General features: G+C 33.2%; 1 protein-coding gene across 8 annotated transcripts; it reads left to right on the top strand.

The window, feature by feature from the left end:
- Window positions 1–383: 383 nt before the first annotated feature.
- LOC141393194 (uncharacterized) lies at window positions 384–13531 on the top strand. Of its 8 annotated transcripts, none has more exons than XM_073966151.1 (20): window positions 404–489; window positions 563–732; window positions 4881–5024; window positions 5115–5329; window positions 5396–5517; window positions 5583–5880; window positions 6553–6674; window positions 6755–7160; window positions 7223–7344; window positions 7404–7800; window positions 7868–7989; window positions 8048–8450; window positions 8514–8635; window positions 8693–9098; window positions 9161–9282; window positions 9343–9545; window positions 12399–12613; window positions 12675–12828; window positions 12896–12993; window positions 13051–13531. In XM_073966151.1, exons 2-20 carry the CDS (start codon window positions 630–632, stop codon window positions 13381–13383), a joined length of 4107 nt encoding a protein of 1368 aa, XP_073822252.1. In that variant the 5' UTR covers window positions 404–489; window positions 563–629; the 3' UTR covers window positions 13384–13531. The 8 variants fall into 8 exon arrangements, with proteins under 8 accessions (XP_073822257.1, XP_073822258.1, XP_073822252.1 ...); XM_073966158.1 differs by lacking the exon at window positions 563–732 and adding an exon at window positions 4556–4702 and having other exon boundaries at window positions 456–478; XM_073966153.1 differs by lacking the exon at window positions 404–489 and having other exon boundaries at window positions 545–732; window positions 6755–6864; window positions 6916–7160.
- Window positions 13532–16093: the final 2562 nt, after the last annotated feature.

Below are 16093 nucleotides of genomic sequence, written 5' to 3'. Positions count from 1 at the left end.
TATCTGCTGGATTTAGTTAATGTAAACATTCTTCTTTGTCGTATTACAAACAGTTATAGTATGTTTACAACCAGATTTAATAAACTCACTGAGAAGAATCTTCATAAAGCTATAATATAAACAGGCTATTAATTTAGGAAAAGAGCTGTAATGAAAAATATCACTTTACCAACACCTCATTGGTTTTTGTTTTCAGAAATTTGCGACAATTTTCACAAAAATTGTGTGGACACAAATAAAGAATTTCATTCATTTATCTTTCGTGGTGAATGTAATCGTATAACTACGCCATGTATTAGGTAGTCACCTAATAAATGTGTGATTATTTTCAATGTTTTTTACTTAATATTGGCAACACTGTATGTGGTTGCCTTTACTGATTGTGGTAAGAATATATATGGTGGTGGAATTGTTGTATGGAAACATAAGTATGCCTGAAGAAGAAGAATATATGTGGTCTATTTTACACAATTGTTTGGTAAATATCAAGTATGTATATACAATATTTGTGAATGTATGTGGTAACCATACATGAATACCTTGACAAAACGTATTTTATTAGTTCTTGTATTGTATCAGTGAGAAGAGGTTGTTGTGAAAAGGGAAAATCAAAATAAATAAATAAAAAAATGAATGACTTGAAATTAATAAAAACCACATTCCAAACAAGGAAAGAAATAGTTGCAGTTCAATTTGATGGATTTAATGACTACAATTTGTTTGTAAATGAAGGTATGCATGGTTTATAAATTATGTTCATATTTTTGTCTTGGATAACTCAATGGTTAGAATTTGTATGTTTTAAGTTGATGGCAGCATTGTTTTTGTTATTTGTGAACATGATTAAACGATAGGGTGATTTACACATTAGCAGCTGTTGCAGGTATTTTTTGGATTTTATTTTGTCCTTCATTCGTAAACAGTCTAATTAACAAAGCCAGTCAAAGAACAAAGCCGTATGAATGAATTTGACGGCGGTGGCTTATCGAATTTAGAAAATTGGCGGCTAAATTTTAAACTTGGAAAATATAAGTGGAAATAGATTAATAATTAAATGCATAATGCAAATTATGGGCCAATACAGGTCAAACGGGAAGTCACTTGGGCATAAGACGGGAATACAAGCGCACACTCCCGTTTTTATGAAATTTTTACAACACGTAGGTCTCGTTGTCCTGAACACAAAAGAAAATATACCAGGCCTTTAAAGTTCCAAAAATATGTATATAGCCGAAGGCCGGCTAATTAGAGAAAAATTAATAATATAAAGTTTTGTTTCCGTTTCCCTAGATTTGCACTTGTCCATAGGAGAAAGACTTAAGTCCCCGACCGAAGGCCTGATAATTAAAGATTTGCCCCTGTCCGTAGGAGAAAGTCAGTGTGCGCTTACTGAGAGTAATGAGCGTAAATAATGCATTAAAATTTATGGCATAAGATGAATGTAGTGGCTGGACTCAGAAAATTTTGAAATTTTGTCCACAGGTAGATCCGTCCGTCCGTATTTCCCGAGATATAGGCTTCGAAAGTTCCGAAAACCTATATGAATTTTGTCAAAAAATAATTTTGAAAACAATTATGATCGCTTTAGCTCTGTTTAGCGTCGGTCCATAGGAGAAAGTCTTAAATCCCGGCCGAAGGCCCTCTATTTCGAAAAAAATTTAATACATACACAGTCTTACATAAGTATACGTACGCCCCATAAATCTCGGGTTTTAGAAAAAGTAATGATATTTATGAAATTCCAAGTACACAGGTTTATTTCGTCTCACTAATAAACAATATTTAATACAACAAAAGTATATTCCATAATATAAATAACGGTAAATTTTACAAAAACAAAAAACTGATACTTACAAAAGTATACATACGCCCCAAGGAAATATGAGTATTATCGTACAATTTATGGAATTAGCAGCAAAATTTATACATTTTATTGTTTTGGCGAATGTGTCTGGGTGTCCGAGATATATTTAAAAGAAAAAAAAATAATTTTTGGGTGTTTAATGCCGTTATTTAATGCCAAACTTCTTGTATAGCTCGTTAAAGCGGACCCTTGCTGATTTCTCTCCGTTTTAGGTACACAGTCTTACATAAGTATACGTACGCCCCATAAATTTCGGGGTTTAGAAAAAGTAATGATATTTATGAAATTCCAAGTACGCAGGTTTATTTCGTCTCACTAATAAACAATATTTAATACAACAAAAGTATATTCCATAATATAAATAACTGTAAATTTTACAAAAACAAAAAACTGATACTTACAAAAGTATACATACGCCCCAAGGAAATATGAGTATTATCGTACAATTTATGGAATTAGCAGCAAAATTTATACATTTTATTGTTTTGGCGAATGTGTCTGGGTGTCCGAGATATATTTAAAAGAAAAAAAAAATAAGTTTTGGGTGTTTAATGCCGTTATTTAATGCCAAACTTCTTGTATAGCTCGTTAAAGCGGACCCTTGCTGATTTCTCTCCGTTTTAGGTATTTGAGTATACAAAAGCCACAATATTAGTGTCAGATTATAGATTTTGAGATCCTAGAAAGCTTTTTAGTTGACCTTGTGCATAACACACCTTCCTGGGTGTCGATAAATTCACATTTTTCCTGGGATATCTCAGGAAGTTAATAGATTCCTCGGAATTCTTGGCTCAAATTACATACAGAAGACCTTGAATTGTGTTTTAATATGGCGTTATATAATCCTTGGACACCAATTGAATCAGAAATGTACAATTATCCGATACTTTCCGACCCTATATTGACGGTAATTGTTATAATACGAAAACTACGTTGTTCACAGTGTAAATTTCATGCTTTTTGGTAGTGATTATATTTTGATGCTTTGGGAGCAGGTTTTTAACAGAATATTTTACATTTCTGATTCAATTGGTGTCCAAGGATTATATAACGCCATATTAAAACACAATTCAAGGTCTTCCGTATGTAATTTGAGCCAAGAATTCCGAGGAATCTATTAACTTCCTGAGATATCCCAGGAAAAATGTGAATTTATCGACACCCAGGAAGGTGTGTTATGCACAAGGTCAACTAAAAAGCTTTCTAGGATCTCAAAATCTATAATCTGACACTAATATTGTGGCTTTTGTATACTCAAATACCTAAAACGGAGAGAAATCAGCAAGGGTCCGCTTTAACGAGCTATACAAGAAGTTTGGCATTAAATAACGGCATTAAACACCCAAAAATTATTTTTTTTTTCTTTTAAATATATCTCGGACACCCAGACACATTCGCCAAAACAATAAAATGTATAAATTTTGCTGCTAATTCCATAAATTGTACGATAATACTCATATTTCCTTGGGGCGTATGTATACTTTTGTAAGTATCAGTTTTTTGTTTTTGTAAAATTTACCGTTATTTATATTATGGAATATACTTTTGTTGTATTAAATATTGTTTATTAGTGAGACGAAATAAACCTGTGTACTTGGAATTTCATAAATATCATTACTTTTTCTAAAACCCGAGATTTATGGGGCGTACGTATACTTATGTAAGACTGTGTATTTGAGTATACAAAAGCCACAATATTAGTGTCAGATTATAGATTTTGAGATCCTAGAAAGCTTTTTAGTTGACCTTGTGCATAACACACCTTCCTGGGTGTCGATAAATTCACATTTTTCCTGGGATATCTCAGGAAGTTAATAGATTCCTCGGAATTCTTGGCTCAAATTACATACGGAAGACCTTGAATTGTGTTTTAATATGGCGTTATATAATCCTTGGACACCAATTGAATCAGAAATGTGAAATATTCTGTTAAAAACCTGCTCCCAAAGCATCAAAATATAATCACTACCAAAAAGCATGAAATTTACACTGTGAACAACGTAGTTTTCGTATTATAACAATTACCGTCAATATAGGGTCGGAAAGTATCGGATAATTGTACATTTCTGATTCAATTGGTGTCCAAGGATTATATAACGCCATATTAAAACACAATTCAAGGTCTTCTGTATGTAATTTGAGCCAAGAATTCCGAGGAATCTATTAACTTCCTGAGATATCCCAGGAAAAATGTGAATTTATCGACACCCAGGAAGGTGTGTTATGCACAAGGTCAACTAAAAAGCTTTCTAGGATCTCAAAATCTATAATCTGACACTAATATTGTGGCTTTTGTATACTCAAATACCTAAAACGGAGAGAAATCAGCAAGGGTCCGCTTTAACGAGCTATACAAGAAGTTTGGCATTAAATAACGGCATTAAACACCCAAAAATTATTTTTTTTTCTTTTAAATATATCTCGGACACCCAGACACATTCGCCAAAACAATAAAATGTATAAATTTTGCTGCTAATTCCATAAATTGTACGATAATACTCATATTTCCTTGGGGCGTATGTATACTTTTGTAAGTATCAGTTTTTTGTTTTTGTAAAATTTACAGTTATTTATATTATGGAATATACTTTTGTTGTATTAAATATTGTTTATTAGTGAGACGAAATAAACCTGCGTACTTGGAATTTCATAAATATCATTACTTTTTCTAATACGGCGTTTATATTATAGTTTTTTGCAGGGTTAACCTTCTTTATGAGGATTTGTTTGAAGTATATACAATGGAAATGACATTTGAAACCCAGACCCACTGAGTTAACCTTGTTATATATAAACGGCCTATAAACCCCGAAATTTATGGGGCGTACGTATACTTATGTAAGACTGTGTATCTCATGCAATGATGAAATTTGATTGCAACAAATTGTAGAAACCCCACTATTCCCAAGCGAAATAACTTTTCCAATTATATCTGAAGAGCATTTTCATGCCATTGTTTGAAAACTTGCTATGCTATCAACAAATATTTCATTCATGTGTATGAAATTATTTTTAGTTAAGAAGACCTACAACATACCACCGTTTACCGATGTAGAAGTTTTCAACAAGGAATTCCCTATAAAACCACACGTATTCACTGCTCTTGTACTACAATATATTTCTTCTGCAGATTTTATGTTTGATATTAAATTAGTCTATAGTAAGTACCTACATATATTGCATTTTTTCTCACATTAAATATTATACCTAGTATATATTTTAATTACATTATCGTACTTTACTCTTTTAGATGATGGAGAATCTTACGATGATTTCAAATCACAAACATGCAGTGGAAGTTCATCACAACAACTATTTGTTGTTAATACATCGACTCCAAATCCCCAACACCTGCCTTTTAATACAGAAGTTTATAGTATCACTGAAATAGAAGGAGATATTACCAAGAACAAATGTAACGTATATACTACACCTCCTCCCCCTACGATTACACCTTCTGTAAAGGTATGCGTACATTTATGTGATTTTTTGTAAGAATTGATCAGCAGAATTTATTCGTTCTTTTTTTAGAACATAAGAGATGTACCTGAATTGTCGCCATATTTAAAATGTAAATCACTCGCAAATAGAGACAGAATAAAAATAGCCAAAGCCATAATTAGAAATATCGTGGGACACGACCTAAATAAGCGGTAAGTTCGGTATATATGTATTTTGCAATAATAACTTATTTTAATGCATTGTTTTTTTTTCATAGACTTCTTAAAGAACATTTTATAAAACTGTCTGAAGATATTGTAGATCTTTTTCCATTCGAAATAAAAGAAACATATTATATTCCCTTTCAAGAAGGTCGTTTGTCGAAAGGTAAATTGTATGATGCCTATAGAAACTACCGGAGACAATTAAAATCCGGCGGATTAATGGATACAGGTGAAAATTCAGAACCGGAAAATAGTAACGATACTGAAATGTTTAATGTCAGTCAAGAGGAACACTATTTTAGCAATGAATCTATGGCCGATAATGACTCATCTACACTTCCTTCAGTGCAGGTATGTTAGGTTTGTCAAAGAACACTCTTCGAAGAGCATGATACAATAAGAAGGTAGCATTATCAGCCCAGCTGAAGCCCAGCTGATGGTAACATAATGTGTCAATTGCATTGAATTTATGTCAAATTTTGACATCTTATGTTACCAAAAATGGCAGTTGCTGCTACCTTCTTATTGTATCATGTCGAAGAGTAAACATTTTTATGAAAGAAAATTTATTTCATTTATATATAGAAGTCTCCATGGCCCAAAAATAGAAGGTTGGACTTCTGTCGGGACGAAGAAATTTACTACGTTATAGAGACATTTTTTACAAAGATACAAATTCCTTTTATAAAACAAAAAAAATTAAATTGCCTCTTTTGTAAAAATTGTCTGTATAAAGAGTAAATTTTCTTCGTCCCGACAGAAGTCCAACCTTCTATTTTTTGGCCATGGAGACTTTTTTATTTTAAAACTGAAGTTCGAACGTATTAAAAAAGTATGGCACTTAAAATGAGAAAGAATAAAATTAAATTTTTTACGCGTTTGAAAGTCTATTATATGTTCCGGTTATGCAACAAATATCCTATGACCACCGCCAACATCTTTAAAATAAATAAAAAATCTGTCAAATTTATTTAAACAACGATTTTTCAACGTTTTACCCGTTTGAATTTGTTTCTATTTCAGGACATGAGGCGAATTTCTGGAATGAAACATTTTTTAAAACGGCAATCTCTGGAAAATAAGGATAGAACAAAAATAGCCCATGCTATAATAGCTTTTATCCTAAATCGAAATCCCAATAGACGGTGAGTTTATTAGAACTTTTTCCACCATTTATGATACAGACCTTTAATAGTTGACATTTCTCCTCCTAATTTCTTTTCAGACTTCTCAAAGAGGATTTTTTACAATTGTCTCAGTCGATTGTAGAAATATTTCCATTGGAAATAAGGGAAACATATTACATACCATTTTCAAAAGGACACTTGGCAAAAGGTAAATTGTACGATGCATATAAAAACCAAAAGACCAAATTATGTGCTGCAGGAATTATAACTAGAGGGTCTAATCCGAATAACGAAAGCAATTGTGAGTCTACAGAGCATCATAGCAAGTCTCCACAGCTGAGCAGTGACTTGATAAAATCAGAACCATGCGATTATTTGGAATTTGAGGCAGGCATTTCCAATTCTTTGCCTTGTATAGATAATGCTGAAGCTTCAAATTTTAGCCAAAAGAATTATTTTAATTTTAACACAACGGGTACGTTGTCTGATTTACCTTCTGCAGAGGTATGTTAATGGATTTGGTGATACACATAGAATAACAAAGAACGACCTCTCTTCATTTTTAGCAAATAAAGGAAATTCCTGAAATCAAACAGTTTTTAAAACATAAAAACTTACAAAATAATGATCGTGTGAAAATAGCCAAAGCTATAGTGGCGTATTTATTGAAACCACAGCCAAACAGGCGGTATGCTTAGATAAACATTTTTACGATTTTTTTTCTAATGCAAATTTTCAATTTTTCAGACTTGTGAAAGAAGATTTTTTGCAATTGTCTCAATTCATAGTTGAAATATTTCCATTCGAAATAAGGGAAACCTATTACATACCATCTTTTAAAGGACGCTTGGCAAGAGGTAAATTGTACGATGCATATCATAACCAAAAAACCAAATTATGTGCTGCAGGAATTATAACTAGAGGTTCTAATTCCAATCCTGAAAACAATGACGAGTCTTTGGAGCATCATAGCAACTCTCCACAGCAGATCAATGACTTGAAAGCAGAACCATGCGATGATTTAGAATTTGAGACTTGCAATTCCAACCCTTTGCCTTGTATAGATAATGTTGAAGCTTCAAATTATAGCCAAAACTATTATTTTAACACAACGGGTACATTATCTGGTGTACCTTCTGCAGAGGTATGTTAACGGATTTTTATGAAACTCAAAAAATAACAAATAACCACCTCGCTTCTTATCATTTTAGCAAATGAAGCAAATTCCTGAAATCAAACAGTTTTTAAATTATAAAACCCTACAAAATAACGATCGAGTAAAATTGGCCAAAGCTATAATTGCATATTTATTGAAACTAAATCCAAGCAGGCGGTATATTAAGCAAACCCTTTTTTAAGATTTTTTTCTAAAGCAGTTTTCCAATTTTCAGACTCTTGAAAGAAGATTTTCTACAACTGTCTCAATCGATTGTTGAAATTTTTCCATTGGAAATAAAGGAAACCTATTATATACCATTTTCAAAAGGACGCTTGGCAAGAGGTAAATTATACGATGCATATAGAAACCAAAAGACCAAATTATGTGCTGCAGGAATTATAACTAGAGGTTCTAATTCAAATCCCGAAAGCAATTATGATTCTATAGAGTATGATAGCAACTCTCCGCAGCTTGTCAATGACTTGAAATCAGAACCATGCGATGATTTGGAATTTGAAATTTGCAGTTCTAACTCCTTGCCTTGTATAGAGAACACTGAAGCTACCAATTTTAGTCAAAATCATTCATTTAATTTTAACACAACGGGTACGTTGTCTGATGTACCTTCTGCAGAGGTATGTTTATGGATTTTTATGATACATAAATAATAACAAAGTACGGCCTCTCTTCATTTTTAGCAAATAAAGGAAATTCCTGAAATCAAACAGTTTTTAAAATATAAAAACCTACAAAATAATGATCGTGTGAAAATAGCCAAAGCTATAGTGGCGTATTTATTGAAACCCCAGCCAAACAGACGGTATGCTTAGATAAACCTATTTACGTTTTTTTTTTCTAATGCAATTTCAATTTTCAGACTTGGGAGAGAAGTTTTTTTGCAACTGTCTCAATTGATAGTTGAAATATTTCCATTCGAAATAAGGGAAACCTATTACATACCATCTTTTAAAGGGCGCTTGGCAAGAGGTAAATTGTACGATGCATATCATAACCAAAAGACCAAATTAAGTGCTGCAGGAATTATAACTAGAGGTTCTAATTCAAATCCCGAAAGCAATTGTGATTCTATAGAGTCTCCTCATTGCAACTCTCCACAGCTAGTCAATGAATTGAAATCAGAACCATGCGATGATTTGGAATTTCAAACTTGCAGTTCTAACTCTTTGCCTTGTATAGAGAATGCTGAAGTTACCAACATTAGTCAAAATCATTATTTTAATTTTAACACAACATGTACATTATCTGGTGTACCTTCCGTCGAGGTATGTTAATGGATTTTTATGATACTTTAAAAATAACAAAGAACGACCTCGTTTTGTTTTAGCAAATAAAGCAAATTCCTGAAATCAAACAGTTTTTAAATTATAAAACCCTACAAAATAAGGATCGCATAAAAATAGCCAAAGCTATTGTAGCGTATTTGTTGAATCCACATCCAAACAGGCAGTATGTTCAGCTAAAACTTTTAACGATTTTTTGTAATGCATTTTTTCAATTATTTTTCAGACTTTTAAAAGAAGATTTTGTACAATTGTCTCAATCAATTGTTGCCATTTTTCCATTGGAAATAAAGGAAACCTATTATATACCATACAGCAAAGGTCAATTGGCAAAGGGGAAATTGTACGATGCATATAATAACCACAAATTCAAATTGTCTGCAGCTGGACTATTAACAAGACGTGGTATTAAAAAGTCTAACAATAATGGTGAGTATGAACATGTACTTACGCAAAATACATACATATGTACATATCGACGCCTCCAAACAATAGTGTGCTAAGTCGACTTAGCATGTTTTCAAGTTCTTTACGTTTTTATATTTTTATATTTAACGTCCTTTAATTTAAATTCTGTCAAATTTTGGTAATGATCGGACAATCCGAACAGAAGTTATAAACAAATATTTACTTAGCATAGTACTGAAGGTCAAAGAAATTTCCAAACTTTTAGAGCTTGTCCTGCAAAACTTACTGTTCAGAATTAGCAAACTATTATTTGGAGGTGTCGAACGTCCTTTAAATTAAATTCTGTCAAATTTTGGTAATGATCGGTCAATCCGAACAGAAGTTATAAACAAATATTGACTTAGCATAGTACTGAAGTTCAAAAAAATGTCCACACTTTGAGAGCTTCTCCTGCAAAACTCACTTTTTAGACTTAGCATACTATTATTTGGAGGTGTCGATATATGAGAAGGATAATTGTTGGAGCAAATGTATTTCCACTCGTGAGACCTTTATGTTTATTGTGATTATTCTGAAAGGTGCCAAAGAGGACAATAGGCGTGGTTTTTAGGAAGTCTCTTTGCGGCATATTTATTGAAACCCCAATAGGCGTGGTTTTATTAGGAAGTCCCAAAGAGGACAATAGGTGTGGTTTTACGAGGAAGTCCCAAAGAGGACAATAGACTTGGTTTTATTAGGAAATCCCAAAGAGGACAATAGGCCTGGCTTTATTAGGAAGTCGCAAAAAGGACAATAGGCGTGGTTTTTTGAAGGTAGTCACAAATATGCGTGTTTTTTAGGAAGTCCCAAAGAGGACAGTAGGCGTGGTTTTTTAGGAAGTCCCAAAGAGGACAATAGGCGTGGTTGTTTGGAAATCCCAAAGAGGACAATAGGCGTGGTTTTTTAGGAAGTCCCAAAGATGACAATAGGCGTGGTTTTTTATGAAGTCCCAAAGAGGACAATAGGCGTGGTTTTTAGGAAGTCCCAAAGAGGACAATAGGCGTGGTTTTTTAGGAAGTACCAAAGAGGCGTGGTTTTTTAGGAAGTACCAAAGAGAACAATAGGCGTGTTTATTTAAACATGTTTAGGAAGTACCAAAGAGGACAATAGGCGTGGTTTTTTAGGAAGTACCAAAGAGAACAATAGGCGTGTTTATTTAAACATGTTTAGGAAGTACCAAAGAGGACAATAGGCGTGGTTTTTTAGGAAGTACCAAAGAGAACAATAGGCGTGTTTATTTAAAGATGTTTAGGAAGTACCAAAGAGGACAATAGGCGTGGTTTTTTAGGAAGTACCAAAGAGAACAATAGGCGTGTTTATTTAAAGATGTTTAGGAAGTACCAAAGAGGACAATAGGCGTGGTTTTTTAGGAAGTACCAAAGAGAACAATAGGCGTGTTTATTTAAAGATGTTTAGGAAGTACCAAAGAGGACAATAGGCGTGGTTTTTTAGGAAGTACCAAAGAGAACAATAGGCGTGTTTATTTAAAGATGTTTAGGAAGTACCAAAGAGGACAATAGGCGTGTTTATTTTAAGATTTTTAGGAAGCCCCAAAAAGGACAACAGACGGGTTTTTTAGGAAGTCCCAAAAAGGACAATAGACGGGTTTTTTAGGAAGTCCCAAAAAGGACAATAGACGGGTTTTGTTTAGGAAGTCCCAAAAAGGACAATAGACGGGTTTCGTTTAGGAAGTCCCAAAAAGGACAATTGGCCTGATTATTTAAAGATTTTTAGGAAGTCCCAAAAAGGACAATATACGGTGTTTTTTAGGAAGTCCCAAAGAGGACAATTGGCGTGTTTATTTACAGATTTTTAGGAAGTCCCAAAAAGGACAATAGACGGGTTTTTTAGGAAGTCCCAAAGAGGACAATAGGCGTGGTTTTTTAGGAAATCTCAAAGAGGACAATAGGCGTGGATTTTTTAGGAAGTCCCAAAGAGGACAATGGCTGTGTTTATTTAAAGATTTTTAGGAAGTCCCAAAATGGGCAATAGTCATGTTTATTTAAAGATATTTAGGAAGTCCCAAAGAGGACAATAGTCATGTTTATTTAAAGATATTTAGGAAGTCCCAAAGAGGACAATAGTCATGTTTATTTAAAGATATTTAGGAAGTCCCAAAGAGGACAATAGGGGTGTTTTTTAAGATTTTTAGGAGGTTAAAGGCTACAATATGCGTGGATTTTTAAAGATTTCTTAGGAGGTCCCAAAGGCTACAATATGCCTGGATTTTTAAAGATTTCTTAGGAGGTCCCAAAGGCTACAATATGCATGGATTTTTAAAGATTTCTTAGGAGGTCCCAAAGGCTACAATATGCGTGGATTTTTAAAGATTTCTTAGAAGTTCCAAGGAGGACAATATGTGTGGGTTTTTAAAGATTTCTTAGGAGGTTCCAAAAAAAGACAATGGATTTTTGAAGAGGTCTCAAAATGGACCATAGGCTTGGGGTTTTTTTAAGATTTATTGGGAGGTCCCGCAGAAGGCAATAAGTGCGTTTTTTATGATTTGTTAGGAGGTCCGACAGAAGCAACAGGCGTGTTTTTTAGGATTTGTTATGAGGTCCTAAAGAGGACGGTAAACGTGGATTTGTTAAGATCTTAAGGCGGCCATAGAGGACGATAAGCGTGGATGTTTTAAGATTTTTTGGGGGTCCCAGAGGACAATAAGCGCAGACATTTTGAAAAGGTCCCAGAGGAAAATAAGCGTGTTTTTTTCGAGATTTTTTAAGATTTGTTTTAAGATTTTTTTGGAGATCCCAGAGAGGACAATATGCTATTATTTTCAATGATTTGTACCTATGTATATATTAATCTGTACATTATTTCTTCTTCAAAAAGAGCATGATGAATCTCTAACACGAATTAGTGAAACTATAAGCCCGGATGAATTGGAAGTTCTTTTAGCCATGGATTCAGACTGGAATACGATTAAAGATCTGTGGAGAAAGTCCTATTCACACAGGCGTAAAGAATTAATAAATGATAAAATAAGTACACAAGTCTACCTAAATCGCTACAATATTTCAAAATTGAATGAAAGCTATTATGATTTGGTAAGTATTAAAAATTTGATTAACATTTGCAATATTTTGAATAATTTAAAATTTCTTATAGCTTCAAATAGATTTTAACATATTATATTCAACAACGAAACACATCTCAGAGGAATGGAAAATATACTATTCCAAAGTAATTGCCAGATTTCAGCAATCAAGAGATACCAATGTTAGGAACATATTAGCTAATATCAGTAAAACAAATGACGAAGGTATGTTTATATAGAGAATTATGTTCAAAACCGACTTAAACTAAAATTATTCATATTTCCAACAAAGTTTGCCAACTTGCTCTGTCGCTAATGCTTATACCCTATATGTTACCGATCCAGAAGATCACAAAATTAGAATCCCAGGAATCATTTATCTGTTACATGGTTAGTAGAAAAAAACAAATTCTATGTTACAATTGTTCATATTTTTTTATTATATAGAACAGTGAAAAGGAATATGATGAAACTGAGAGTCCAGCAAAAAGAATCAAGACAGAGGAAACACAACCGAAGATTTATTTCGTTGGTGATGATGAAACAGTTATTTCCTCTGCATATTTGGATTTATTTGGAAATAGATTGAAATTTGAAAATCCCTTAAAAGCTGTTGAAGCGTGTTTTTACTGCTACACAACGATGAACATTAAATATCCGAAAGCATGTTTCTATACGTGGACATTTTTACAAAAAATTATTTATGAAATCAACACACCACACGACGTCGAAATACCAGCTGTAAATACTTTAATACACGATCTGAGGAGAGGAAACTAAAAAGAATTACATATATTTTGTAAGGAAAATATCAGCATTTAATGTGCTCAGGAAGGAGTATCTTAGATCCTAATTTGTCCCTGTATTTATAAAAATTATACTAATATTGAAATACAAATCAATATACATACATACATATTTATTTAAATGCTTTTTTTACTTTTTGTTTTTATTTTCATGTCAGAAGGCGCCATAAATATATTTATTTTAATTTATTTTATTTTTCCCAATTCCAAGTCCGAAGACCTCATTTAAGAAATTGACAAAACAACAGGATATTTAACTTAACAGAAACAAAACATTAATCGGAGAGATGCTCAACATAGCCACAATAAAAAAACATATAAAAACTTAACATGTTAAAGCCCAATTGAGGCGCGCAGCGTCAAAACGGACTATTAAGATCTAACCAGAACCTTTTGAAATAAATATTGACATGCTCCAAAAAGAAATAAACAGTTGTAATAGGGACTGCGAGGCCAACGTGCCGCAAACATTTAAAACGATCCGATACATGTCCTCAAACTGCACTTGTGCGAAAATTTTTGAAATTTTGTTGTGGTAGCTGAAAGATTGGACCGATCTATCTGCCATGAATTGTTTTAGGGGCATGGCTCATATGACTAATGTGTCTAAAGTCGTTAGGTTAGGTTAGGTTTAGGATGCGCAGCTGCCGTGCTGGCAGCCACTCCACTCGGAGACCTTGAGGTCCATTGTGATCAACCTGACTATTGAGGTATATGTGTTGTATATGGTGATGATGTGATGGGAATGTAAGTCGGCTATGGATGAAGTAATTGCGGATCCGGCTATATGGTGATGTGTGCAAGTAAATGGTGATGATGTGAAGTAGAAGTGTGATGTGATGTTAGTTATGGATGAGGCTGTATGATGTTACGTGTCTATAGATGATGATGTACGGTGATGGGTATATGGTGAATTGTGCATACGGTGATGGTCTAAAGCCGTTGCTTTTGATAACATTTTTCAGGAAGTACTTTACACCACATTTCCTATAGAGAAAAGTGTTCTACAACACATTTCCTATACGGAAAAGTGTTATACAACATATTTTCTATGCAGAGTATTTCCTATAAGAGTAATACATCACATTTCCTACACGGAAAAGTGTTATACAACACATTTCCTGTACGGTAAAGAGCTATACAACAACACCGTTGTGCAACACATTTCCTATACAGAAAAGTGTTATACAACACATTTTCTATACGGAAAAGTGTTTATCAACCAATTTCTCTATATGGTAAAGTGTTATACAACACATATCCTATACATAAAAGTGCTATACAACACATTTCCTATACGGAAAAGTGTTATGCGACATATTTCCTATGCAGAAAAGTGTTATACAGAACATATACTTTCCGGAAAAGTGTTTTACAACACATTTCCTATACAGTAAAGAGCTATACAACAAATATCCGATACGGAACAGTGTTGTGCAACACATTTCCTATACAGAAAAGTGTTATACAACATATTTCCTATACAGAAAAGTGTTATACAACACATTTCCTATACAGAAACGAGTTATACATCACATTTTCTATACGAAAAAGTGTTAATCAACACATTTCTCTATACGCTAAAGTGTTATACAACACATTCCCTATACATAAAAGTGCTATACAACAAATTTCCTATACGGAAAAGTGTTATACAGAACATATACTTTCCGGAAAAGTGTTTTACAACACATTTCCTATACGGTAAAGAGCAATACAACAAATATCCGATACGGAACAGTGTTGTGCAACACATTTCCTAGACAGAAAAGTGCTATACAACACATTTCCTAGACAGAAAAGTGTTATACAATACATTTCCTATACAGAAAAGTGTTATACATCACATTTTCTATACGAAAAAGTGTTATACAACACATTCCCTATACATTAAAGTGCTATACAACATATTTCCTATGCACAAAAGAGTAATACAACACATTTCCTACTCGGAAAGTGTTATACAACACATTTCCTATACGGAAAAGTGTTATACAGAACATATACTTTCGGGAAAAGTTTTTTACGACACATTTCCTATACGGTAAAGAGCTATACAACAAATATCCGATACGGAACAGTGTTGTGCAGCACATTTCCTATACAGAAAATTGTTATACAACACATTTCCTATACAGACAATTGTTATACAACACATTTCTATACGAAAAAGTGTAAATCAACACATTTCGTTATACGGTAAAGTGTTATACAACACATTTCCTATACATAAAAGTGCTATACAACACATTTCCTATACGGAAAAGTGTTTACGGAAAGTGTTAAATAAAACATTTCCTATATGGAAAAGTATTATACAAAATAGTTACTTTCTGGAAAAGTGTTATAGAACCCAACTTCTTTCCGGAAAAGTGTTATACAATACAATTTCTTTACGGAAAAGTGTTATACAACACATTTCCTATACGGAAAAGTGTTATACAAAACATATCCTATACGGAAAAGTGTTTTTTTTTCGTATAGGAAATGTGTTGTACAACACGCATCAATTTTTCAATGGTATGCACCAACTGAAGCGACAGAACCAAACGAAAAAAGAGTGTTGCAGAGTTCCCGTCGGAGATATTAAAATTGTTATGGGCGACATGAATGCCAAAGTGGGTTGTGCCAATATAGATTTTGAAAATGGCACTGGATCAGCAAGTAAAAACGGCGAACTTCTA

This window comes from Musca autumnalis, unplaced genomic scaffold (assembly GCF_047663935.1).
Source record: "Musca autumnalis isolate F117 unplaced genomic scaffold, ASM4766393v1 scaffold_2, whole genome shotgun sequence".
NCBI lineage: Eukaryota > Metazoa > Arthropoda > Insecta > Diptera > Muscidae > Musca > Musca autumnalis.
This window is presented reverse-complemented; position numbering and strand designations above follow the sequence as displayed.

Excerpts from the sequence above, each read along its gene's own strand:
- LOC141393194 (XM_073966151.1), top strand. The coding sequence starts at position 630 with ATGAATGACTTGAAATTAATAAAAACCACATTCCAAACAAGGAAAGAA. Across the intron at positions 5,881-6,552 it reads CTACACTTCCTTCAGTGCAG|GACATGAGGCGAATTTCTGG; the intron begins GTATGTTAGGTT and ends TTTCTATTTCAG. Across the intron at positions 7,801-7,867 it reads CTGGTGTACCTTCTGCAGAG|CAAATGAAGCAAATTCCTGA; the intron begins GTATGTTAACGG and ends TTATCATTTTAG.